The following is a 27,000-nucleotide window of genomic DNA, read 5'->3' on the forward strand; positions in this document are numbered from 1 at the left end:
ACCACACATTTTCTTGTCACTAATTGTAAAAATAAAGAATGGATCACATTCCAGAAGGCAGTCTGTTGTAATGTGCAAAAGAAATGTATTGCTGTTTCAGTTCCTTATTATTAGCATCATTATCCATCTTGTTGCTTTTTCCCATGAACCATTGATACTATTTCTTACTACATTATTTGGAACACATTTCACAAAACCCAGAATTTAAGTGGGCTGTCATATTTATTTCAGTGTAGTGCAGAGTTCATACACTGACCTCTGAATAGCTAAGCTTAGAAATATACACTGATAAGGTAAAAAATGTATAGATTTCTGCGATTGTGGTATGTAAAAAAATCATTGTGTGTCTGGAGCTAAAGCCCATGTATCCTGCTTGATGCTTTTTACAAAATATATTCAACAATATGGAAAACTTGATTTATGTGAAAGGTTGATTACAGTGTAATTTATAGTTCTGGAGTTTTAAGAACTAGAAATGGTAATAGTCATTAACTTTCAACATTAGAAGTAGGCATGATTGTGAGAGGTGGCACTGAAATACAACCCTCTTACCAAAAGACCAGAGCAACAAAAATGTTTGGCTTTTTTTAATGTGATAAACACAGCTTCAATCCTGCCAAGACGTAAATGTACATAATTTAAACACTAGCACTATGTACAGTGAGCAGTCCAATCTCTTCCACAGAACTATTCTCTGTCTGTATAACTGGGGGTTTGTTGTTTAAATCCAGAATCTGAAGAAATATATTTAATATTAAAAAAATAAGTCAAGAAGACACAAGAAAATATAGTTGAATGTGTTTCACACTGGTGATTAGTCTAATTGTGCTGGTATCTTGACCATAACAAACAGATACAAGGGTGCTTGGTAAGCTTAACCAAAATATTGTTATTTTTAGAATCATTACCTTCTTTCAAGCAAATTCGACTAAAGGGCATGCAAACATTAACTGTTGAAAGTGCTTATGAAATATCCAGGCATTCCAATGTCTTAATTTAGCAGGTCAGGTTAGACCTGGAAGCAGAGCCCTTCTACCATGTTACACAAAGTGCTGGTGGCTGGGGCAAAGGCAAAACCAAAGCACTGCTCTAATCTGGAGAGCTGCGACACAAAACTGAATATATCACTTCATTGGACCATGGCAATAAATTCATTATGAGAAACCTTTACAGCCTGTGGTATATTCCTAATCAGGACCAATTTCTTGAGGATTTGGGTGTTGGGGTTCTGAGCTGTGCTGTTTTGTTGAATGTTTTCATTGGTTTCACTAATTGGAACCAGTTGATTCTTTTTCCTGTGTATTGATTTTTTAAATCCTAGCAGTTAACAATGATTCTAATGTATCATAACACTTTAGACCTTAATCATATAGTGGGGCTTCTGCTTGTAGCTTTTGTTTGAGTTTTAATTAAGAAGACCTTGTGTCTCAAAGCCTGAGCTGGGTTTTTAATTGCTAGTATGTATATCACACAGACTTCAAAAGAAATAAAATATGTTTATAACAGAAAGCACAAAGGAAGGCTTTGAAATGTCTATAGCCATACAAAGTGACATAATTAAAAACCTCTGAGTGCCTCTGTGATATAAGGCTTATATATATTTATTTATACATATTTATGAGGCAGACTGTTATATACCCTTAGACTTCATGAGAAAGAATTTTCAGCAATTATACTAAAAAATAATTGCTACAAATTTAGACTACAGAGTTGATCAGGCTAAAGGAAAAGAGATTTATTTTCCTCAAAATGGACTTCAAATTTGATATAGTGCCACAAGAAACACCTGAAATCTTATCTGTGAAGACAAATTTTATAAAATAGAAGCAAAAATAACATTTTAAAATGTTTTATAAATCATGCATGTTCTTAAAAAAATTAATTCACTGTAAAAACCACAACTTTCTCAAAGATTCATTCATGCACAACTCTTTCCAAGACTACTCCAGAAATGGAGAGTGTTAAATTTCTGGATTGAAACAGTTGTGCTTCACAGTCCTCTTCCAGTCATTAATACACACAAAAAATGCTCCTAGAAAACACCTCCTTTTGTCTCTCCTGTTCCCATACCAGGGACAAGCATCCTTTCCAAAATTGTTTGTGGATATCTTACAAGAGGACTATCAAGTGGATGAAGTAGCTTCATTATACTAAATTCAACTTTTCCTAAGAAGCAGAAATTTTGCCTCCCACCTACTGAAATATTTTGAGGCCATTAAATGTGCACATGTCACACAAAACAGGGGGTTTAGACTCTTATTACTAAAGCAGCAAATATGAAAGGAGATGGGATAAGCATGGGAAGCATAATAGAAACAGCCTTCTGTGTTGGATAAAGCCATGGACATCAATCACTCACCTCCCCAAAATAGAGTCTACTGTACAAAGACAGCATGTGACATTCAAGTCACAATGCCCATAAATATAGAGAGTTCCAGTTGTAAACACCACCAATGGAAGGCAGAGCACTAACCTGCAGCACAGGAGCTGCTGACCCAGGAGTCACTCTCCTCTAAGGCTGCTAGAGCAATTCTGACCCTTTCACGATAACATCATTGCTTAAGTTACTTAAAGACTGACCTTTCTTATTTGATCTTCAAAGACTCTGCATGCTGAGAAAGACCATTGAGGGCTATTTCAGTAGGACAACTGCCTGATGCATGCAAGACCGTGCTATTCCAGAGATTTATATTTGGAACAGAAACAGAAAACTTAAAACAGACTCTGTATAGTGATAAATGATGCTACTCTGCCTAGCTGTGGCTGCTGAAGAAAAACTAGATAACCCAGCAACAGAAATGCATGGAGTGAGGGAGGGTGAGGACAGAGCTCTGTGCACCCAAATATCTGGAAATAAAGAAAAGAGCCCTGCCCCACTTTGTTTATCAAAACAATAACAACAATTAGAATGAAAAGTATTTCCTGATCCTAATTTTTATACAAAAGAAACCAAATACTGCAAAAGCCAGATGTAAGCCTAACAAATTGCTTGTATACCTTAAATAAATCTATTTGCATGCACACCCTGGCAAATAGCATACAATCAAATGATTTGCACACACAGCTCTGGGTTTCTTTTTTCCAGGTGAGCAAGGCATTTAACTGCTTCAGAGACCTTTGAAAGCTTGACCTATGTGTTTCATTTATAAACATATCAAATGAACAAGCAGACTTATTTAACCACTGGAATTTGGCTACAAAGCATTCTGCCAGATTCTCCTCAGTTTCATGCAGCCTCCCTGAAGTCAATGGCTTGTTTGGCTGGAATTCAAGGAAGAATCTGGACCATTATCAATAACTGAAATCCTAATAAAGAAACTCAGAAAAAGCAATTTTACAAGTGAGGCACACTATGCAAGAGTAATTGTGAACAGGAACAATCCCACACCGAGAAAAAATGAATTATTCACTGTTTGTTACTTTTGTATTGGCCTCTATTGTCTGAATTAATAGATATAGTTTATAATTATATCTTGATTAACACTATTGTGTTCTAAATATAGAAGGTAAAGCAAGAAAATACCGTTTTTATTTGTTTCTCTCAGCCAATTATCTTTTCTTCTTGTCTGTGTGCTTCCCAAACATGAATAGAAACAGTTTGTGTCAGTGGTACATTTTTTTTCCCTGCTTTCATCCTTTTTTCTGGCACTGATTCTTAGTGAGCTGCCTTCCCACAACCAAGATGCTAGTCTTTCACTGAAGGGGGAGGGCTGTGGCTGTGCAGACACAGAGGAAGAATATGTGCTCAGGTTATCCTTAGCAAGAACAACGCCTTCTCTCTAAAATAAACAACTCCCAGTAACAGTCAGTGCAAAGAGCAGCTCCTCACAGGACCACACCTTCCTTTCTTATAATCAACTTTTTTTTTTTCCCTCTAATGAACTCATTGATTTATTTTTACCACATCACTTCATATCTCTAAGTTAGACTCTCTGTAATATGAGCAGAAATTCTGCACAAGTTCAATTCAATAAAATTATTTAGAATCTAACAGAAATTGAGGAAAAATATATTTGACCTCCCAAAGGCAACAGATTTTCAAATGTAGTTCTTTCAGATCCCAGAATGTCCTACCAATTACTTTGCTGGCAATTCAATCGTCATCATGAAAATGAACTTGTGGAATCTACCACCTTGAACAACAAAAGGATTTATTTTAAAGTATGCTTCTCCTCATTTGTTTTGTTCCCTTCATGCAATTGGGCTTTCATGCTGCCATGTGCTAGATTGTTATTTTTTTGTGGATTTTTTTTCTTCCTTTCTGAGATGATTGAAGGTACACAAATGCTGATAGGAGTTAATAGCAGACTATTGGGTTAACAGTGTTTTTATTGGCTCAGAGGTTACCAGCCTGGAGACAGTGGTTAGGTCATGGGTTTGGGAGTCCAAAGGAAAGGATTCCAACTTCAGACCTGTTCGTACTCCAGGAACAGGTATGTATGCTATACAACCCTGCATCTAGTTCTCTTCTCCTATGAAACATCACTAATGCCTTTGTAAAGAGATCTGAAGTGTAAAACACAACATAACAGCAACCATTTTTTGTCTCCCATGTTGGTTCTATTTTTAAAAAATTAAATGCAGCTGCAGTAGCAAAGATTCAGCATTGCATCTTTCTGGAAGCCAACGAGCAGCGTGGATGAATATTGCAGATATTATGACAACTTAAAGACAGGTTACACAGGAAATGGGCAGTGCAAACAAACTGAGGGACTAGCAACACATAAATCTGCTGAGCCTAATCTGAGGATCCTTTTTACACTCCTAATAGGTTATTCCCCTGGAAAAGGTAGTTGAGAATTCTTCCAGCTCTGAGTGAGAGTGCTTTGTAGGGAGATGAGAAAAGGATGAGAGGCAAGAACTCTACCCACTCTCTGCAGAGAGCATATATGCTAAGAAAATAGGAGGAACAATGTAAATCCAGAAAAAAAACCCATTCTTTTTCAATAAATGAGATGTCATTAGAAAGCATTTTGTGCCATATAAAAGAATAAAGAACATTATTCTGCATTGTTAGAGATGCCACCTCTTTTAAATTTGATTCGCTAATAGCATTCAAGTAGTTTCTATTTAAAGACTAAGTAGCTATATTTTGCAATTAATAGACAATAATAATTCAACTAGCATTCAATGTTTTCCACAGTATTAAGAGACAATATGGCTTTAAATAGATTGTGATTTCAACACATATTTTTTTTATTTTATTGCAGTCAATTTTAACATGTTCCTGCAAAATTGTATGCTATATTTCTATCATTGATATTACTATGGGATTTCTTACCTACCTAACATATATGCATTGTCATAATTCTACCAGAAAAATCAGGAGAATCCAACAGATTTTTGGTTCTGAAGGAACCAATTATTACTTACTTATTAAAAAGAGCCAATCTTTCATCTACTTGTATTAAAAAAAAAAACAACGGAATAGACCTGAATTTCCCCAGTGGAAATTTAAATCCCTAAGCATCAATTTTCATCAAATAGACTATATATATTTTTTTACATTAAATAATTTTACAGAAAAAAAATATTAATATGATGAACATTAATTTTTGTTTCCACACCTTTTTATTTGCAGTTTAACAAAATCATACAAATAAAGAGAAATAAATCTTGGGTACTTTGTGTACTCCTCAAACATGCCTTATGACCCCTTCTCACAGCACAAAAAAAAACACATTAAATTTGTTGCTTAATCAATAACACTGAATTTCTTCTCACTAAGAAATGCGTGGAAGAATTGAAGGGTGGGGAAAAACACTTCAAATTTTCTACCTACTATTTAATTGTCAAGAGAATTTCACTTTTCCTAGGATGCTGGCTCAAGAAATAATGAGAAAACCAGAAATCATTGCCCACATATACAACAAACTTTGCACTGATTTCAGTAAGACCCAAATTGTATCCAGACCTGCTCTTTCTCTGCATAACAGGATTAATAGAAACAATTTATTTTTCAATTTTGAATCAAAGATTTAGAATAGCAATGGCACAATTATCACCCTTTATAATCTGAAAGCTATTTCTACACACAGTTTGTGCAACTGGGAAGAAGTAGTACCAAGTACTGGTAACTCTGCATTTCTTCCTCTTCCTCTGCTGAGAGATATATGGCTGATGTCAGTGAACTAATGTAACTAACCTGGTGTTTCGTGATAACATCCCTGATACTGCCTATAACTGATTGTGACATACTCCATTTTTTTTGCACACTCATCAGTCATTTCAAAGATAAACATTAAAAACCACATTGAGTTACCTGGAAAGAATGGCACCCTCTAGTTATGACAGCTATTTCTGGTTTTTTTCTGAAATTTCAAAAACCCTCCATCCCTTTCTTAAAATATATGCAAGCATTTAAAATTTGATCTAGTGAGATACCTTTAATTTCTCCAAGGAGATCACTTGTGTTTAATTTTTCCATCTTCTCCTTCCAGTCTTTAGAAAGTAGCTTTTCCATACAGGATGAATCTATATTAAAAAAAAGAAAATAATTATGAAACATATTCTTACAGGAAAACAGGTGTCACCTTCATTTTAACACTGTTCTCCCAATGCCATTCGAACCACGGCTTAGAAAGGAAATGAACTTGCAGCCAAACAGAGTTCTTATTTAACTGCATTTTAAATCCAAAGTAATTCCCCTGGGGTTAATGGAGTTACTATGGATTTAACAAGGGTCTAATTGAAAGAAAAACTTCGTTGAGGATTTATGCATGCTAACTGCCAATTTACATGCATAGATTGCCAATGTATATACGAATTCTGTCTTTTTCATTTGAGAATGATTGTACACTCGAAATTATACATGAAGATTTAGTAGCTTTTTTTGGAAATTTGGCACACAGTGACATCTGAAACCCATTTTTATACCCATGTCAATGCAAAAGTTATTCATATAAAGTCTCCATGGAATTCATGAAAGCACTCTACATATTCGATATTCACAGTATCAGAAATTTTCTCGGTACGCTATAAACAACATGCAATGATTAGAAGATCGGCTTTCGTCATGTCAACTTCAGAATGCATTTCAAGGCTTTGCCCCAGCCTGGGAGGCCTTCTGGAGGCAAAACCGCCACTGAAGTCATTACACTTTGAAGAAAGTAAAAGATTGGCCCTAGTAAGCTTCCTGTGATCAGACCCTAATCCCACTACAAAATTTTATACTCAGCATAACAGACTCCAATAAATTCTAAAGGTTTTTTTCCGTTCCTAAATTAAACTAATTGGCTCTGATGTCTAAATTATAGATAACCTTGCAGATACCTAGAAAAGGTGATTTTTAAGATAGAAATTCTTATGAAGGGAGTCTACAAGACTGCAAATTCTCCTGGAGGCAGCCTACAGGAAAGATAAAGAGAGACTATTTACAAGAGAATGTAGCGACAGCTCAAGGGGGAATGGCTTTAAACTAAAAAACACTAGGTTTAGAGTATATGTCAGGAGGAAATTCTTTACTGTGAGGGCACTGGCACAGGTTGCCCAGAGAAGTTGTGGATGCCCCATCCCTGGCAGTGTTCAAGGCCAGGCTGGATGGGGCTCTGAGCAGCCTGGGATAGTGGGAGGTTCCCTGCCCATGGGAGGGGAGTTGGAATAAAATGATCTTTAAGGTCCCTTCCAACCCAGGCCATTCTGTGATTCTGTGGTTGATGTGATGTGGGTTTTTATGACTTTTAAGAAACACAAATTGGATTTCTAAACAATTATCAAGAAAACTTCACAAACACTTACTTTTCTTTCCCAGTTAGTAATAATAAAATCTCTATTAAACTTTGTGTGCTTGCTTTCACCTGTAGGCACTCACCAAAAATGTCTGTGCGAAACTCTTTGGAAACCCTTAGGGCCAGTTTGCAAAATATCAAAACCTACATGTAACTCTGTTCCCAAACCAAATTGTGGCAAAGAGCTTTGTTGTAAGACCGTACATCACCCTGTGATGTGTGAGTGCTGAGCACAGTGTTCCTTGGGAAACAGCCACACACCTTCTCTTCCTAGAAACTCTAACAGCAAGGGGCCACTTGTTCGAGAAGACCAATTTCCACAATGCTAAGTAGCTAATAATATTCCAAATTTTAATTATTTTTGTACTGGTCCTACTCCAGTCACGAATTAACAGTGAGTTGTACGAGAAGGCAGAATTCAGTCTTCCACTAAATTACTGGCAGCTTAAGATCAAATCACAGCTGAAATTCTCATTTCAGTAGTCCCAGCAGAAGCACTCACACATGTGAAAGCAAAAGCAAATTGCCCAGATTTAAGAATGGCAACGCAGATCATATCATTGCAACGGGTAACAGTTTGTTCCACTTCAGACGATTCCAAAAATACTCAGAGGGAGGAGAGACATTCAAAGAGGTCACAAAAGGAGGAGTTAAAGATTTAGGGAGAAGTTTAAGGAAGAGAATAGTCATATGGCCAATCATATTTTAGGGTACAAGTCATTTCAGCCTAAAAATTCATTAGTATAACTCATTTGACATAAACAAACAAACAAAAACCCCAAACAAAACAAAATCCGATTGAAAGCAAACCAAAAAGTAACTACCAGGAGATCAAAGATCAGGTTTTAATTGCAACACGTTTTCACCATGCAAGCCTCCATGGAAAGACAACACAGCTCATAAATATTTTTGAAGTAATATTTCAGCAGAAAAGCTAATTTATTGACTAATTATATCTTTCTATGAAAGAGACAAAATTAAGGAGCTGTAAGTTGCAATAGGCAGTGTTAAAATACTAGTTATATAATAACAATTTACTTTTAACAATAACAGGCACTTATTACTTTTATGAGTTCTGGCCTGATAATAGGAGAATCAAGAAATAACCATCAATTATCAATAGAACATTATAATTTGTCCTTTTTTGTGATATCATGATTAGTTTAAAAAGAGGTTTCTGTGTTTCTCCCCTGCCAAAATTTCAGACCCCTCATCCCTGAAAAAAAAAGCTTTAGAATTTTATTTTGATGTTTGCTATAAGTTATGTATTCTACTGCTTTTAAATAAGATGCTTTCCTCAATTCATATAAAGAAAAAGAATAGTTCAATAAAAAAGGAAAAAAAAAAAAGAAATAACTAGCATAGTACTGAAATTGATAAAATACTTTCCTCAAAAGCACTTGTTTTATTTTTTCTCTCACTGTTCCTAAGAACATCCATGCTTATCTGTAGTGTTCTTATATTATGTAAGGACAAAAAATGTATTTCTAAAGACAGACTGGGAAAGAGCTAGATTGGAAAACAGGTCTATTTGTGTGCCTTTTTGATATAATCACATTGCTAGTTAGAATTTTTCTCTACAAATGACTGAAAAATTCCTTAAGAAAGAGTTCTCTTAGCACCCCTATCTCATTCAAATTCTGTGTTCTGGATCTGACCACACAATTTATAGCTACTGTATTTTGTTATTGAGAGGATTACAAAAATGATTACACAATGAGCCTTTTAATAAACTTTTTTATACTATTGTAAAAGTCGCATTATGAAAATCCTGTATATTTTCAATTACCATGTTTATTCTGCATAATTTTTCAAATTTAAAATAATGATACGTGGTTAAAGCCCTCTGGAGGTCCTTCACATTAGGTCCAAAACTAAATATAAAGGCTTATACTTGAAAGGCACTACTCCCTTCAAGTTCTGTATTCCGTGTTCACAAACACACATTTTGAAAAGGTTTGTGAATCAGAAAGGGATTTTTCTCCTTTCTGTACTGAAAAGTAATTTTTACAGACACATAAAATCTACAGAGATATCTTCTGCCATCAGTAAAATGTCTTCATCCATATTGATTCATTTTCTGATTTGATTCATTATAGAAACAAAACATCGACTTGGAATCCAGCACTGAGCAGTGAAGCCCGAATTCACATCTGCACTGCATCACTCTCCCTGCACTGCTTCAGCACCATTCCAAAACCTTGTGGATCCCGACATTTTCAAAATTCAAGGGTATTCTTGCTGAAGACAATTATAAAAGAAGCAATGAAAGAAATTAGCATTTATACATTTTTAGCTCTTCTCACTGACTTTATAAACCACAGCCAGGCTTATGCTGCACAGTAGCATATTTTCTACTGGCACATGTAAGATCAAACTCGTGAAGTTGCACTGGAGCAATTTATTCTATTAAAAAACACACAGCTTCTCTTCCTTTATATTCTTCCCTTGTGAAGGAAAAAATCCCCTTCAAGGACAGCAAACAGGTTAAGTATAATTATGATGACTAAATTAAATCTTTGAGTATTATTTAATATCACGGTTTGTTACATACTTAGTTAGCAATTTTAATTGTAAACTAAAGGAGTTTAAAGTACTGTGAGAATCTTGTTAGACATGACAGTTTTGCAAAGGTGAATAAGAGGATGTTAAAAGATATATATAATCAGGGAAAAAAAAAAGCTGAGGGGAAAAAACCCTAGGTGTTAGATGAAAAGGATCTCTTCACAATGACAAAGCATCGATGAAAAGAATTAACATTTGTCCGTTGGGTAATCAATCAGTCATGGAATGGATGGAATCCAGCTCTTTGTTGCACGGCTGGTGATGAAGAGCGAGCGTGTTAGCTATCACAGCCAAGCTCTCAAGTTCTTCTGACTGAATGAAAGTCATCTTGTTTGAATCAGGGCTAGCTTTTGCCTCTTGTCTCATCCTTATTTTCCCCTTTTTCAGCTCTGGGTTTTTTTCCTTTTAATTTCACTTTTGCATTCTTCAAGAAGTTCCTCACCCCAGCTATTCATTACATGAATACTGTATGACCTGACAGTGGCCTACACCTATCCTCATTGATTTTGGGGGGTGGTTCCTTTTTTTTTTTTTCCTTTTAATTCACTCAAGTAGCCTCCTATTACTTTCTTTGAAATACAGATTAAAAAAAAAAAAAAAAAAACGTTCATGCCATGTGTGAGTTTTTGTTTTTTTATGGTAAAGTCATACATAAAAGAAAACCTAAATGTGAGAGTGCAGCAGCAAAACTTCAAAGCCCTGACTGTCAGACATTATTATTTCAAATCAGCTTTGACTTTTTGAGACTTAATAAAACACTATAGTACAGACTGGCATATTTATAGCACCTATACCAGTGATCAACTGAACTGTCTTATTCTTTCTACTGTGCAGTGCCTTGTTATTTCTTTTATAATAAGCTTCTCTCAAAACATGTTGTAACAATACAGCAAACTGATAATTATTAATGATATGAGTTCTAAAACATCACTTGTTTTGCATACAATCCTTTTTGAATCCACACATTATTTTGTGACACAAGACAAAAGCACATTGATTTATTAATAATGATTGCAAATGCACAGCAAGTTTATAAACAATACGGAAATATAATTCAATCAAAGGTATAGAGGTATAGGTGACATATTTCTATGTGCATCTGAATTGTTACATCTCAAGGAAAGATGCACTGGAAAAGACAAGGGAGTGGATTTAGCAGAGAAATCAGGCCTGCTGCAAGAGAAATTGCTCTAAAACATGATCATATCCACAGTAGGAGGAGGATAAAGTTATTTTCTGCATTTTAGAAGAATGATACTACAGACCTAAAGGCACCTTTGCTCTATTTCAGGACCAAGTCTATAGTTGTATCCCATTATAATTTAGTAGATATTGTTAAACATAAAAATATGACATTTGAGCAGAGTTTGGGACTAAATATCAATTTGCCAGTTCCTTCATCTCTAGTGTTCTATATTCCCCAAGCTACTTTCATTACATTTTATTTGCCTTCAGCTCCATGGGAGAAAAGTTGTCCTTTGGACCAGCCTTTGTCAAATGACTTCACCTGCCTCATTCAAGTCTGTATAAGAAAAACAGCACAAGTGGAATTAGCCTGTCAGCATCTATGAAATATTTGTTTGAGAATAAGTATTGTATGGTGTTTTTTATTTGAAAGAATGTTAAATAAGATTATGAACTCCTTGTGACAGACATTTGTGTGCTTACTAGGCCTATTGCATTTGATTCCTTCTACAGAAGAACCGCTTTTTCCCCAAAACCAACTAAGCTGCAAATTAACATTACATTACTACCATTTTTGGCCTGCATGTTCTTGCACCTTTGCACATCTCACCCCATGCTTCAAGTGCAAAAGTGTTTTTTTTCAAGTGGGTGAAACTAAGGACATGACACCTAAAATAATAACAACGCAATACATCACAGATCTAAAAGAGGAGGACTTGTTTCAATATTATTCATAGAATACTAAATCCTCTTCTGAGCTGAAAAATCTAAATGAAATATTTCTGAATAACAGTCAAGCAGAATTTAGATTTACTCTAGTCAATCTTTGTTAATTACAATTAAACTAAAACAGCAGGTCCATTGTTGTTATTATTAGATCCAGTCATTAAAATGGTGAAATATTCAGAAAATTTAGTATGTTTTTTAAAAACCTGTGATGAGTTTTAATAAACCTGTGTTGGGATCTTCAGTTAGATCCCTCTGTAAGTACATAGCAACAGCTTGCTTATGTGAACCTTGAACATGCTTATGTGAACAGCAAACTTTGTGAGTTCACTGCCAATCAGATTTCCTTGAGGTAACGAACCACCTAGTACAGAACAAAATCATAAAAATATTTCCTAATTTTCATGCTTCATGTTATGTATTTTAAAATTATATGCAAACTCTAACATTTCTGTATCAAAGAGAAAAGCAAAAGGTTAATTTAATTCACTTTGAAAGAACACAATTTTATACTCTTCTAACAATTCAAAATTAAATTAAGGACTTCATGTTTTCATTCACTACTTGAAAAATAAAATGCAGCTTAACCATGACTATTAGAAACTTAACTGCTAGATGGTATATCTATTCTGTTTTAATACAAAGATGTAACATTCGTGTAACATTACTAAAATAGATTTTTTTTTTGTTGCCATAGTTTCTTTTTTTCTTCTTTCATTCTTTCAAACGCGAATTATCCTTTTCTGTCTCAATAAACTTTAAATAAAAGACAAGGATTCTGCAACAATACAAAACTAATCAAAAATCAGCCTGAAGGCTTAACATCCATATTTGCAATATACTGCCACTACCTCTTGCTCATAAGCAGCTTGGCTTCAATCTTGCTGTCAGTGGAGCAGCAGGTCAGGGGAATCTCATCTCATCTCATCCCTCTCAATTTCTGTGCCATTCTTGTACCATAATTAATTACCATGGTCTAACAGAAAATTAAAATATAAGGCATTTCAACACTTTGTTAGCCAGTGAATAGATCACTTTGGCCAACTTCTCAAGAATTTCTTGATTTAATTAACTCTCCAAATGCAAATTTTTGGAAAGCAAAAGATACAGTCACTTCACAAAAATGAGCAACATGACATTTAGAACAGGAAAAGATGCTAATTTCTTTAGCTTTTTTTAATTGCAAACTACAAATAAAATAAAATCTTTCCTAAATTCTATATCTTGCTTGGGACATTAAGGAGAAAAATTATCCTGGCCAGTCACTTACTCCCTCCTCTCATATTCTCTTTCCTATCAAACTCTGTTTGATTGGAAGAATAAAAAAAAAATTTAAAAAAAAAAAAAAAAGAGAGAAAGGAAAAAAAAAAATCCAAACAAAACCCAACCAAACAAAAACAAAAGAAAAAGGCAAAGAACAGCAGTCAGCTCACAGTGGATGTTTTCTTGCAAGAACAATGATGGAAATGCAACTGAGATCTGCCTACCAAACACATAATTTTGTTTAGGACAGGGAACCAGGCAGATCTGCCAATTGCTGCACATTTTTCATAGTGACAAGATTTCCACAATATGATAAAATTAGAACTGTAAGAGCTTGGAGAGGTCTCTTAACTTTTAATTAAAACTCTCCAAGATCACTAAAAATAATTAGGCATTAAAATGTTCTGGTTTTCCTCTGAATTCATTTGCACTACTTGAATGGTCTAGATCTTGCATGAAACAACAGACATTCTAAACAGAAACACTTGAATTTAGCTGGGGGTGATTTCCAGACCTGCTTTTTATGATGTGGCTAGTGGGAAAAGCTGTAGAGTCTGATTTTCTACCAATTCTGCCTAAAATGGTTTGTTTCAACAGGAATTCTCTAGTGCAAAGAATTCTGCTCAGTGCAAAACTCCAGATAAAAAAGAAGTTTGAATTTCATGGAAAGAACAGCCTGAGATACAGTCCTGACCTTTATTTTTATTTATTTATTAAAAAGCAGGACCTTTAACCTTGCAAATGTTTTTGTTCTCTTAAAATAACTCATACAATGCTATATGCCATACTATTTTTAGAAAAGCAACAAGAGAAAGCATGCTTTTCCCATACAGCAGGGCACTGATATAAACATCAACACAGATGCTCTGTGAGAGAGAGCTGGACTTCTCAAGCACTTGATCATTAAGGAATGCACCAACTGTTTTAGATAATCTCGTGCCAGCTCCAGTTCTGCTCCACACTCCCTTTTGGGAGTGGCAAATCTTGTCCTGCTCCTAATTTTTCATTTTACTTACTCCTCCATTCTTTTTTTTTTTTTTCTCTTTTCCCCCTAGAACAGAGGGAAAAAGGCATTGTGTGCCAAGCAAGGCAAGACTAGAATCACTTCCCCAAACAGAGCAAAACTTTCAGACAATTAACCCTCCCCTCTTCTTTCAGATAAATTACTAAGTATAAAATGCAATCTGTTTCCTTTGTTTACTCAATATGAACAATTTGTAAATGACTCAAGGATGAAATTCAGAAAATGTTGTGCTAAATTAGAACCATTATAAACATGCTAATGACTGCTCAACTAAAACATTCAGGATCAGTGTGAAGAAATATATTTAGTTCCTGTGGAATACAGTTGTATTGCCTCAGAACTATTTGGTCACTTAATTGTATATGATTACTTCAGGAAAATGTTAATTTCATGAACACTGCACTAGACAATACACTCCGTATGTCAAAAGAAGCTTTCTCAAGTGTCAGTGTAATTGTTTGGATGCAATGTTTTGGCATATTAATACAAGAGAAATATCTTTTAAGTCTATTAAAATTACATGTACATTTCATTCCTCCACTTAAAATCTCCATTCCATGATAAGCTATATTTTACTGTTAGATTGGCTGTATTCACTGAAGTTATTCCCTTATTTGCATTACAATGATAGTATAGAGTATATTACATGTATTCACCTAATCTCTAAGTATCTGCACCTCTATTTATTTTCCAGGTGATCATATAATATGTGCAAGAGAAATTTGCTTTAGGCTTTAAACAACAACAATCAGGAATAGATAGGAAAAGGGGAGAACAATTTACTTGTAATCCTTGGTAAAAAGACAATATAAACTGATATGAAAAAGGAGAATGACACACTTATTTTCTGTCTCTTGCTATGTACACCCTAGCAAAGCAATGAAATCAATAGGATTTGCAATATTTGTTATTTTGCAAAAGGAGAAAGTTGTGCTAATGGAAGCAGATCTCAATTTTCATTATTTTCGTTGCCTCCACATCTTCACATCTTTCTTTATTGAATAGCTCTAGATTTTCTCTTTTTTTTTTCCCTGAGTGGAAAAAACAGACTGAGCCAATATCTTAGCTAGAATTCATCAGCATAGCTCCATCACAGCCTACTTAGTCTTCAACAGATTTGAAATTTCTCCCAGTATTTGGCCTATTATTCTTTCTCATAATCTCATACCTCTGTACCTTGTTACAGCCTTTTTATAACCCCAAACAATTCACTCTCATCTTTGGCATCCACTCTTCTCAAACACTTCTGAGTTGAAGTGACATTCTTCTCCTTATTACTCAAATAAATATTAAGAGTGTAATAGCTAAATGTTACTTTGTTAAGCTGCTCTGGAAAAAATCATGTACCATATGCTTTTTGGACATGGGGCATCTCTCTTTTAAAAATTAATTTCCCTAGTAGCCCAAGAAGTTGCAGATGGAATGTCAGCATCTGTCCAGCTATGTACTAAACCCAAACATTTTACTAAGGGTAGGGAGGTAGATTTTCTTTTATCTTAACACTGCACAACTCTTCTTGCACCAAGCTGAAGCAGGCAGAGGGTCCCATCTCAACTCAGGAAATTCTCTGGCAGCACAAACAGACATTTATGTTATTGCTCCTTCTCCCATCAAATGCAATGCCAAGTACTGTATGTTTTAACAGGGTAGAAGTTCTATAAAATTAATATGGAAATACAAGACAAAGTTTTGAGGACTAAAAACATCTTAAACAAAAGATAGTACAAAAAAAAAAAGTCTGGAGGCTCCTTCACACCAGGTTAGTTTCAGAGTATTGAGGGAATGGGAGTGAGGGGACTTCCTAAAAAGCAAGGAAAATCAGTTTCTATTAAACTGATTAATGTTCCTTGCAAAATTTGTGACACCAGATGACTTATGAACAAAACCTGAATGATTCAAAAGACCTCTATTTTGTTCCCCCAAATCATGTTCTACTCATTACCCTAATAATGCAGTAATAAACATCTGTTTAATTATTTGAAGGCTTCTTAATATTGTGCATAAAAATCTTAACTCAGCTCCTACATAAAATATTCTGAAATTAAAACAATTGTATAACAAAAAGAATTTTTCATGAGAAATCCTTAAGCATTTTTGTATGTAAAAGTATAACACAAAGAAAGCAAAATAATATGCTCTTGATTTGAAATTACTTCAAACAAGGATGCAAAGGAATGAAAACAATAGCTAGAATCTCCTCTCTATTTACCATTTCTGAAGGTCTCTATGGCACATGATGCAGTCTTTCACAGGGCACTAAAATACACTGACAAAATCATTTCTGTAGCTGCTTTTTTACTACTAAAATTTTGACTTAAACAAATTATCATATCCTATATAAACATAAATACAGATCAAGCAAGAATTTCCTGAGCTCCTTCCAACAAAAAGAGCTTTAAAAGGTTTACAAATCTCACAAGCACCAATTCTTGCCACAGACTTAAAGAACCATTTAGGTTGGAAAAGATCTCTAAGAGCATGGAGTTCAAGCATTAATCTAGTATTGCCATGGATATATGTTTCTGGAATAATAGCTGTGAAAAGATTTTAGAAAAGAAGACACTAATATCTTCAAGAATAATATTCTCACATTTTCATTTCCCTATATACATAGAGGAGAAAATTAACCATCATTTTTATTCCTAGAAAAGAACATTATTAATTTTTTAAAGTCAAGTAACGGAAAGATATGGAAATCTTAGAATTAACGTTCCCCAGGAAATCCTAATTCAGCCCCTGTGTACATTATGATATATTCTTTAAATACTTTTTTAAATGTACACAATTTTTGTATGCTATTCTTGCTATATTCAGCATATGGGATAATCCCAGATGAAAGCAGAAAGTGGAACTGCAGAGCAAATGAGGCTGCTGCCCATGCAGTCATTGGCTGTTTCCTTGCAAAAGTTCAAAGAAACTAAATGAATGAGGGAGAGAACTGCAAAAGGAGAAATGATGGGTCGCAGTTGCATTTTCTGGGAGCTCAATTTAAAAAAACTTGGGGCTTTATTTGAGGAACTGCTGAACATTCACAGCTGCAGCTGTGTCAATGTAAAGTAAATGTAAAGATTGAGGCTATAATATATATAACTATATATAAACTGCTGCACAAAGTTAGGTCCCCTGGAAAAGAATCAGGGCCTAAGCACCTCAAGCTGAACAACCAAGAAATCAATTACATTTTTAATGTCATATTCTTGGTCTCACACCTGTGAAGTTGGCATCCTGACTACATTTTCTTCCTCTTTACAAAGATTTTTGAGACAATAATTTGTTTGTAGCGCATTTACTGAATATTCTGGGAGAAAAAAAAATAAAGCAACACCCTAGCCAATTGTGTAACACCCATTTCTTCTGAGCTTCTTGAATAATAAGCAATTAATAGACACTAAAACTTCAGGTTGACCAGTAAGAACATAACAAGCTATTGGATAGTTTCACATTCATGGAGGATTATCCTGTTAGTGAAATGGATGAATTAGAAATCTTCTTCAGGAAAAACTATTGCTTATTCATATAAGAAAATTGTATTTTTCTACATAGAAACAAAAATTGATTTCATTTTAATATGTTTTAAGTTTTCGTGGGCAGCTGAAGAAAGCTTTCACCAATTATGCAGACACAGTGCAAAATTAAAGATTTGAAACCAGTTTAAACCTCTGGTTATATACACAGGTATATAAACAGACTTCTACAAACCAGATTTAGTAGCCAGATTTGGAAACAACACCAATTTGAAGGGTTTACAGATCACTCCAAATTAAAAATAGAGTGAATGTGAAATAGTTCCAGCACACTGGACTCCAGCAAATAAAAGCACTAATGACAGTAAAGCAGTGCACGTGGCACCCTGTCCTGGTGCAGCAAAACAGAATAACCCCCCTTTTGCTCTCCCAAGAGAACAAATCTTGACACTCACATGTACAAGCTGACAGATTTCTGTAAGGTCCCCTCTTTGCTTTGAGCAAGCATTGTCACACTTCTCTACACTAATTAACACTGTTCCACAGCAGAAAATTATTTTTGCCCCCAAAGATGGAGCAAAAAATTAAATATCAGAAACATCTTCCCAAAATATATAACATAGTAATACAATAAATATCAAAGTGGAGAAAATTGGGGTCATTTGTAAACATCTGAGAGATTTAATAATCTGCTACACAAACGGCAAAAAACTTATTCAGTGCAATTAAACCTTCACAGCTACACAGAAGGGAAACTACATTTAAGTTCACAGTACCTATATCAAGTTATTTTTAATTCCTATTGTGCTACATTCTTTCTTTTCCAGAATCCTCCTCACTACAAACAATAACCAGTCCATGGATCTCAGTTATACCACAACCTTCCACTAAAAATTATATTGAAGGTAAAATAGATAATTTACACAATTTCTGTATTAAACATGTTGTCTTCTTGCTTTTGTTGATTTAATCCAGACTCTAGAGTTACAAGGAGTTTAAATTTATGAGGTGAATTTTAGCTGCATAACTCCCCAGAAAATTTAAGCATGCATGAAATTCTACACATCCATTTTGAAATTGTAGATTAATGTTGGTTTATGGTATACTCTTTACCCAAATGAAAAAGAATTTAACACAGACTTAATTGCTTAGATGTTTTGTTGGGTTCTCATCATATTTAGGACCAGTAGAAAATTCCATGTTATCAGAACAAAGATTTAGTTCTTTGTTGATATTATTTAGATTATTTAGTTTTAAGATCTTAGATATATTTATTCCAAAGAACAGGGCAGGCAGGAAATATATTTCTGTGAATGCTAAATGACATAGTATATTGAAAAATTATTATATTCACAGAATTTTCAGAGTCCCCAAGAGTCATACACATCATGTGTTTGAGAGCCTTGTCCAAACACTTCTGGCTCTGCCAGGCTTGGTGTGTGAGCCCTGCCCTGGGGAACTGTGCCCCTGCCCAAACACCCTCGGGTGAAGAACCTTCTCCTGATATCCAGCCTGAACATCCCCTGCCACAGCTTCAGGCCCTTGGCTCCTGTCACTGTCACCACAGAAAAGAGATCAGTGCCTGCCCCTCCTCTTCCCCTCATGAGGAAGCTGCAGACTGTGATGAGGTCTAATATTGCCTTATTCATTTAAATGTGTTACCAAATTCAGTGCATGAGTAACGGGCAAAGATTGGATTCCTGCTGCATTCAATAATCAGACTAATGCACTTCATGCACTTGTGCTCTACTAATAACAAAATTCACAACAGCAACCATATATTTCTTAATTGCAATAATTCTTACACTATACTTATACTTCCTTTTAAAGCATCTTCAGCAAGGGCACTGCATGATTCCTAAGGTTTCTCTGTATCTGGATGGATGGACTTCATACAGGAAAAAAAGTGATGTGGTCACAACTGTTTGAATGTGTAATGCCAAGGCCTGTTACGACCAAGCCAAAGGCAGAAGCTTGGGCTGCTGCCAGGTTCTCCACATTGTAACAGTTTGGTCCACTTAATTTGTGTTTACATACAATAAATCCAGCTCAATCTCTTACTTTTTGGTTGCATTTTCACCGTCTTTACTCCACATGAAAATTATCTCACTGTCGTTTTTATCTTGATGTTACTCACAAAACTTACTGTATTTAGACAACTGTACAGTCCTTTTTGTCAACTAAACACTTCTCTAATCTCCAGGCTGCCAACCTGCCTGAACTCTCCTCCTGCATTTGCCCTCACACTATTAATATAATCATGATCACTAGGTAGGCAGAATCTCAAACATTGCAAGTTACACGTCTCTGGTTCCTTCAGCTTTTTTTAAACACTTATTTATGGGCAAGGTATAATTTACAGCACCTTATGTATGGCTGGGCAGGTGGCACACTGTGACTGCTGCTCCTTATATCAATATCTAACGTCAATGTCAGCGGTGCCCACTTTTCCACACCAATCAGATTTTCACCTGTTCTCCCTTATTATAAGATTTGACTGAGGCAAGGACTGTTGTTTGGTTTTTCTTCTGTGGCAAGGATTGCTGTTTGGTTTTACTACTGCTACATGTCCAGTACCTAATGTGCTTCCTCAGAGAAGCCCCTGGAAAAAAATTATAATGAAACATGTTAATTGTTTCTAGTAAACTCAGGGGTTCCTCAGAGCTCAGTGGCCTAAGCTGCATGAGAAAAACTCAAGCTTTTTTGTTCTTTTTTCCTTTCAGAGCTATTTATGTCATATAACTTGCTGTCTGAAGGGAACAATTTCTCAGCCTAAGCCAGAGGCTGATGAACACCAAATCTTGTCCTGCACAAAGACATAAAGGATTTAGGCACAGGCATAGCTTTTCCCAAGGCAAAGTGGATACTTTGGTCCCAAGTCCCAGAGATGCTGGTACAGTCCATGAATTCTGCAAGTCACACAGATTTCTTTTTTTTTTTTCTTTTTTTAAATTCTACTGTCATATTGCTTAAGTTTCTTGAGAAACACAAAATTTCTTCAATTCTAGGTGTGTAAGAACTGTGCCAAAATCTTGTATTTAGGAACAACAATTCTTTTATGTGAACTATCCACATCCAGATATTTTCCAGAATTGTCCAAAAGACTTTTAGCTGACGGGAAATAAACTGTTTCCTTCTTCAGCAAAATGTAACTCCCTAATGAGTTTATTAGCCTATAAACCATAGTGTAAACGTGAACTTTGATACCAAGACAATAACATCTCCTTTCCACTGTAAACTCTTAACTAGACCTCCTCAGTATCTAAGGCTACTGAAAATTAGCCTAGAACATATGTTAAAGAATTTAAATTGCCACATTCTGTTAATTTTCTGCAGTTATTTACAAAATTAATATTAAATTTGCTAATTTGTTTTCATTACCTTTTTTTCTCTTTTTACTCTAGTGAAATAGTTTCAAAATATGGATAGTGACAGAGATGCAGGCCCTAATAGTGCAACCATATTTTTTATTAAATATCTGATCAGAGAATAAGAACAAATATTGCTAACATAAGTATTGGAAAACCAGGATAATTGTTTGCTGTAAAGGCATGCAGGAATCACCATATTGGATCGGGCTGCTCAATAACTCCTTTATAACAATGACAGCTTTTGCAAAGTCTAGATTAAAAATTTAATACCATGAGAATGTTTCACCTGTACTGAAAACTGCTCTTTTTCCTTTGAAGAGCTTCCACAACTTTATACCAGAGACAAGAAGGACCAGTAGTCCAGCAAAAGGGTCAGTAAAGTTTGGCCAAAGAGAAAACCACAAAAAATACTTTGAAACAACTAATTTTGTACCCAAAAAGATTTATACCAGGACAGATATACACATTCTTCTCATTGCTCTATTCTTTATTTTTCAACCACTGCTTTTACAGCCTCCTGTTCCTAGCTTAGCGCATGGAGTCAGAGAATCACAGAATGACCTTTACAGATCATCCAGTCCCAATTCCCCTGCCACAAGCAGGGACATCTCCCATTAGACCATGCCACTCAAGGCCTTATCCAATCTGCCTTTGAGCACTGCCAGGACTGGAGCACCCACAATCACCCTCCTGGCAAACTGTGCCAGTGATTAACCACTCTCACAGTAAAGAATTTTTTCCTAATATCTAATCTAAACTCCCCTCTTTCAATTTGTGCCCATTCCCATTGTCCTATCACTACTGTTCTTGAATAAGTGTCCCTCCTCCCTGTAACTCCTTCAGACTGGAAGGTTGCCAGAGGCCTCCACCAAACCTTCTCTTCTCAGCCTGACTTCACAGGAGAGGTGCTCCAGTTCTCTTACCAACCTCTTCTGGACTTGGTCCAACAGCTCCATGCCTTCTTATCTTGGGGACACCAGAACAATATGTAGTATTCCAGGTGGGGGTCATCCTAATCTTAAAGCCCAATTCCTCTTGTTTTGCTGTGTTCTTGTTTCAATTCACAGTATCACCCATAAGACCTGCCCAAATTGGGCAATTCATATCAGCTAATAGATGTAGTACATACATCAGAAAACAACACTGAGCAAACCAACATCAATTAGATTCTGCAACAATTTTCCAGGGCTAAGGATCCAAGTGGAAGGTCCTATACTTGACCTTCTCTATGTCTTGTTGCTCAGAGGCTGCGACTTCCACAGCACCATATTGAAAAAAATCTGGATCAAATCTGGCAAAGAAAGGGATAATTTTTAAGTCCTCTGTGGGTACATTCTGTCTTCATTGTGTGGCTGAAACTCCCATTAACACTAACATGAGCTACACAGTCCTGCTGATGGGTGAATTATACCCCTAACAGAACAGTGGTTTTTTGCTCAATGGATTTGCTTTGATGAACTTGTTGGCTACTGCACAGTCATGTGTATATATTTAAGTATTTCTCTGTGTGTATGCATTTGTACATCTCTGCAGTGATGATGTCAGTTTGACTAAAAACGCAGATAAAGCATTTCTCCAGCCAAAATGGGCCAAAGCTAATTTTCCCCATATAAACTTTGGGTTGGTCCTTATTTATCAAAACCAGAAAAAGTTTGACAGAAAAGCGGATCCAAGTTGGTTATCCCAACAAAAAAACCAGAAGTTAGGGCCTTTCTTAAGACTCACTTTATAGGAACCGTATGCACAACTTTCACTTTCTAGAAAGTGGTTTTCTCTTGAACACACATCAGAACCATTCATCATCACATAATTGCAAGTTGTCAGTCAGAGCCGCACCCTTCACGCAGTGGCAGGCCGCCAGCACATCTGTCAGAAGCACTCACAAGCTTCCGTGTATTATTGTAATCCCCTACAAAAGGAACAAACCCATTCATCCTGTCCACATTTTCCAAATCAGATGACAACTGTAAGCCCTGAGCCTGGAAAAATAATAGCACTTACCCTAAAAATGCCACACTTGGCAGGTGACCGCAAGTTAAATACCAGTGAGCAAATTTAAAATAATTCTAATCTCCACATCTAAGACAAAAGTTGTAGGGAACTGGGTTCTTCATCAAAGAGGAAAGAGAGAGGAAAGAGACCATTCTTCCAGAATGCTCTCTAATAGTGAAAGGCTGTGGGGTTAAATTGTTGTACCCAATCTGCAACACTCACTTATTGCACTCTGGACTTTATTAGGAGAACTTTAACCTCCTTCTTTACTATCTCTTCTCTTTTTTTGGTGTCTTCTGTTTTCTTTCTCATTTGCCTAGAATAATATAGTCTTTATGCTGGCACATACTCTTTTTTCCTGTACCTCTTGAAAGATGCTTTCTGCTCAGCCAGGCTCCACAGGTAACACCTCGGGCACAGTCTGGATTTGGTGAATGTGAAGACTTGGGCCAAGAGTACAAAGCAGGCAAGATTCTCTTCTCAGAAATGATGTTAAAGACTTTCATGGAGAATTAAACAGCTTTCAGTGAATTAAATACTGTTTTACATATGGCTTCAAAAGCTTATTTGCAGAGTAAATGCATATGAGAGCCACAAATACTTTGGAGAATGGAGTAATAAGTTTTACCTCGGTACCTTCACTGACTCTTTGCATTCTCTCTCTGGAGAAGTCTGACAGCAGTGCTCAGCAGCACAGAATGAAACACATGCCATTTCCTCTGAGACAACAGTACAGACACATCAGCCTAGCAAGACCTTCAGAGTAGCTTTGCCTCAGCCAGTGAGGCTGCAGAGAGAGTCTAACACTTCCCTCTAACCAGCCAGCTCTTTATACATGCTCAATGCAGAACTGAAGCTACAAGACTTCTCTGAGCCTACTTCCAATCCTTTACCCCAGGAACTTTAAAGGAGCAGGAGCAGAGAGCCTGTGTGCATCATCAGCCACAGTGATGGGGCTGGTGGAAGCCTGTGCCCTGCAATTGGGCATTTTTATCAGCCCTTGACACAGGTAGAATGCATATTAGATATACAGATATATAGATATATAAACAAGCATTTCTGAAACTGAGAGATATATGGTGGCTGACCTGCTACAAAGAGGAAGAATTACTCCTGAGTGATACAGTCAGGAGTAAATGATACCATCTCAGTGCACAAAGGGAGATAAATGTGGTAACAAATCAATTCTCAGCTGTGCTGCACACCTATATTCACACAGCATTGTTCAAGCTAGTGTTAAGGAAAATGCAGCAATTCTCCAGCTATGTCCAAAAAATCCCTCCGTACTGTAGAACTGCCATACAGGAGCTGCTCTGGTCACGCAGACTGGTCTAGCTAGTTCACCCCATTAGACTGAAGCTGGAATACAGGAATAAAGGAGTTGATCACCACACTCGGCCTGCTGGTTTTGAAAACATGGATGGGCGAGTAAAAATCAACCCTTCAATTCTTTCATGACTCAGTTTCTCAGATAGAAAGATGAGCTTTTTATCTCAAAAAACTACTGAAGAATTTAATTCTCTTGCAAAATGGTAACATAAGCAGTTTTAGCACAATAATATATTTTTCAATTACACTTAATTTTTACATGTTTTCAAAGTTTACTTGACATTTTTTCCAAACAATGCCCTGTTCAGTAATTCTTCATTTTGTTCTGAATGAAGACCAAATTTCACTAACTAAGAAAGAAAGTAATTTTGGATTTCAGATATCATGAGGTAATAATATCTGCTGTAAACAGGCTAAGTCAAGATAAATGAATGCTTTCACATTATAAATATATATGTGATATAAACACACACAAATATAAGTACAACATATGGTCAACTAGAAATAAATAAAACTGAAAACACTTTACAACGGCATGGCAAGTATCCAAACTAAATTTCAGGTAGCAGATGGCATGAATAGGATACATATGAGAAACAGGCAATTTCAATTATCTTTGAATAGTTCATAAACAGGAAAATTTGGCAAAGCGCAATTAAAAAAAAAATTGACTTGAAAAATAACATTGCGTAATAGAGATAACTGAATTGAAAACACAACAATGCAAAGTTGTTAAGCTCATTCCAACCATAATTTCATAATGGGTATTAAATGATTACATGCGACAGAAAAGAGCTGCCCCAAATACTCATGGAAAATGTTGTAATTAATTATTCCAATTGGGGCTCAGATTTTCCTTTCACTTATTATCATAATCCAAAAGTAGCTGAAATATCTTTCTCCCCAAGTCCCTTCCTAGCTTTTGTGCTCTCTGAAGAGTAAAGAAAAAAAAACTGAGTAAAATCTGGATCTCAACATTTCTTCAAACAGTTATTCAAACAAACTTCGATGGGGTTTGCCCATCAGAAGTCAAATTTGCCTACATGTCATAAAAAATTGCATTCTTTTAAGCCAGACAGTGAAAAATATGGGAAAAATTATGTTTAGAAACAAAGTAAGAATCCAAGGGCACAAAAGGGCTTGCTCACTTTTTAACCTCTTTTATTAAGAAATCAAAAGAGTCAAGTGGATCTCTGAAATACCGAAATTTGGCAAGGACAGAAGCTAATTTCCTAAATATCATTGAGGTACTTAAAAATGCTGTGAATAGTCAGCCAGGCAAGTCACCTAGGAATCAATTCACCAGATACTGTACTTTTGCCTCCATACTCCCCTCCCTCATCCTCCTTTCCACATAAGAAATGTGTCATACAGAAAGATCTATTAGCTCAAATCCCTGAAGTTATTCAGATATCTAAATGTGATTTAAGTGCCTAATTGCCATTTGTGTAATTGGGAGTTGGATAGCTAAACAATAGTTTGGGTGTCTGTATTCCACTGAGATGTAAGCTTTTCTGTTAATGAAAAATGGTGATGTCCCAGCATTATCTCTAAGTAAAAATAGTAAAAGAGTCCTCAACCATTCCATTCTTAATTTAGATTAAAAACAAAACAATTAAAAGAGGGGAAAGATACTGCCTGCATAAATATAGGCAGAAAAAAGCGTAATTTTCACTGAAATATATATATATATAAATCAGGTTAGCTGTTAACATACAAGGTAAGTACCTTCAAAAATCAGGAAAAAAATGAAGAGTTTATTAACCCACTGCAATTTCAGAAACATTTAGTAAGAACTGGAGAAGCTGTAATCCAATTCAAATGATACGTATTTCTCTTTTTTCATGGTAATAAAGAGAGTTTGATTCCTGTTAAAAGGGAAGGTTTTTCAGAAGGCTTTATCAACAGCACCTTCAGGTTGGCATTATAGAGGCACAGCAAAAATCAACAAATGCTTTTCTGAGCATCTCAATAACCAAGGTCTGGGTCTTTGGAAGAATGACTAGTCTGCTGTTTCATAACTGTCATTTGAAAAAAGGAAAAATAATGTTTAATGACAGCTGGGTTTTACTGCTCAGATGAATTGGAATATGTAGAATCCCAGTATTTTATGTACATTGCATGCTTATGTAACTTATTTATACATCTGTGGGCTTACAGCTAGAAAGACATATGTACACAATCGCAGCATTTGAAAAATGGACAGCAGTTTTGGGAATGGTGCTTGAATCAAACTGCATCTCATTTTCAAAGCTGGTGGACCCAGTAGTTTTGGAAGCTGAAGTTTTAAGTGCTGAGCATACCTCAAAAATCAGTCCCCCTTTGTTACAAGCTGGGCATCTGAAGTCAGTGAC

General features: G+C 35.7%; 1 protein-coding gene across 23 annotated transcripts in view; it reads right to left on the reverse strand.

Annotated features, from left to right (window-relative positions):
* The window catches only part of SOX6 (SRY-box transcription factor 6), a 371,335-nt gene that overhangs the window by 165,063 nt on the left and 179,272 nt on the right, over positions 1-27,000 (reverse strand). For all 23 annotated transcript variants that reach the window (XM_021525593.4, XM_085581448.1, XM_077784278.2 and 20 more), the window contains one exon: positions 6,385-6,474. In XM_021525593.4, coding sequence (XP_021381268.2) covers positions 6,385-6,474 — 90 coding nt within the window. The remainder of the gene's footprint in view (positions 1-6,384; positions 6,475-27,000) is intronic.

This window comes from Lonchura striata, chromosome 5, assembly GCF_050655825.1.
Source record: "Lonchura striata isolate lonStrDom1 chromosome 5, ASM5065582v1, whole genome shotgun sequence".
Lineage (NCBI taxonomy): Eukaryota > Metazoa > Chordata > Aves > Passeriformes > Estrildidae > Lonchura > Lonchura striata.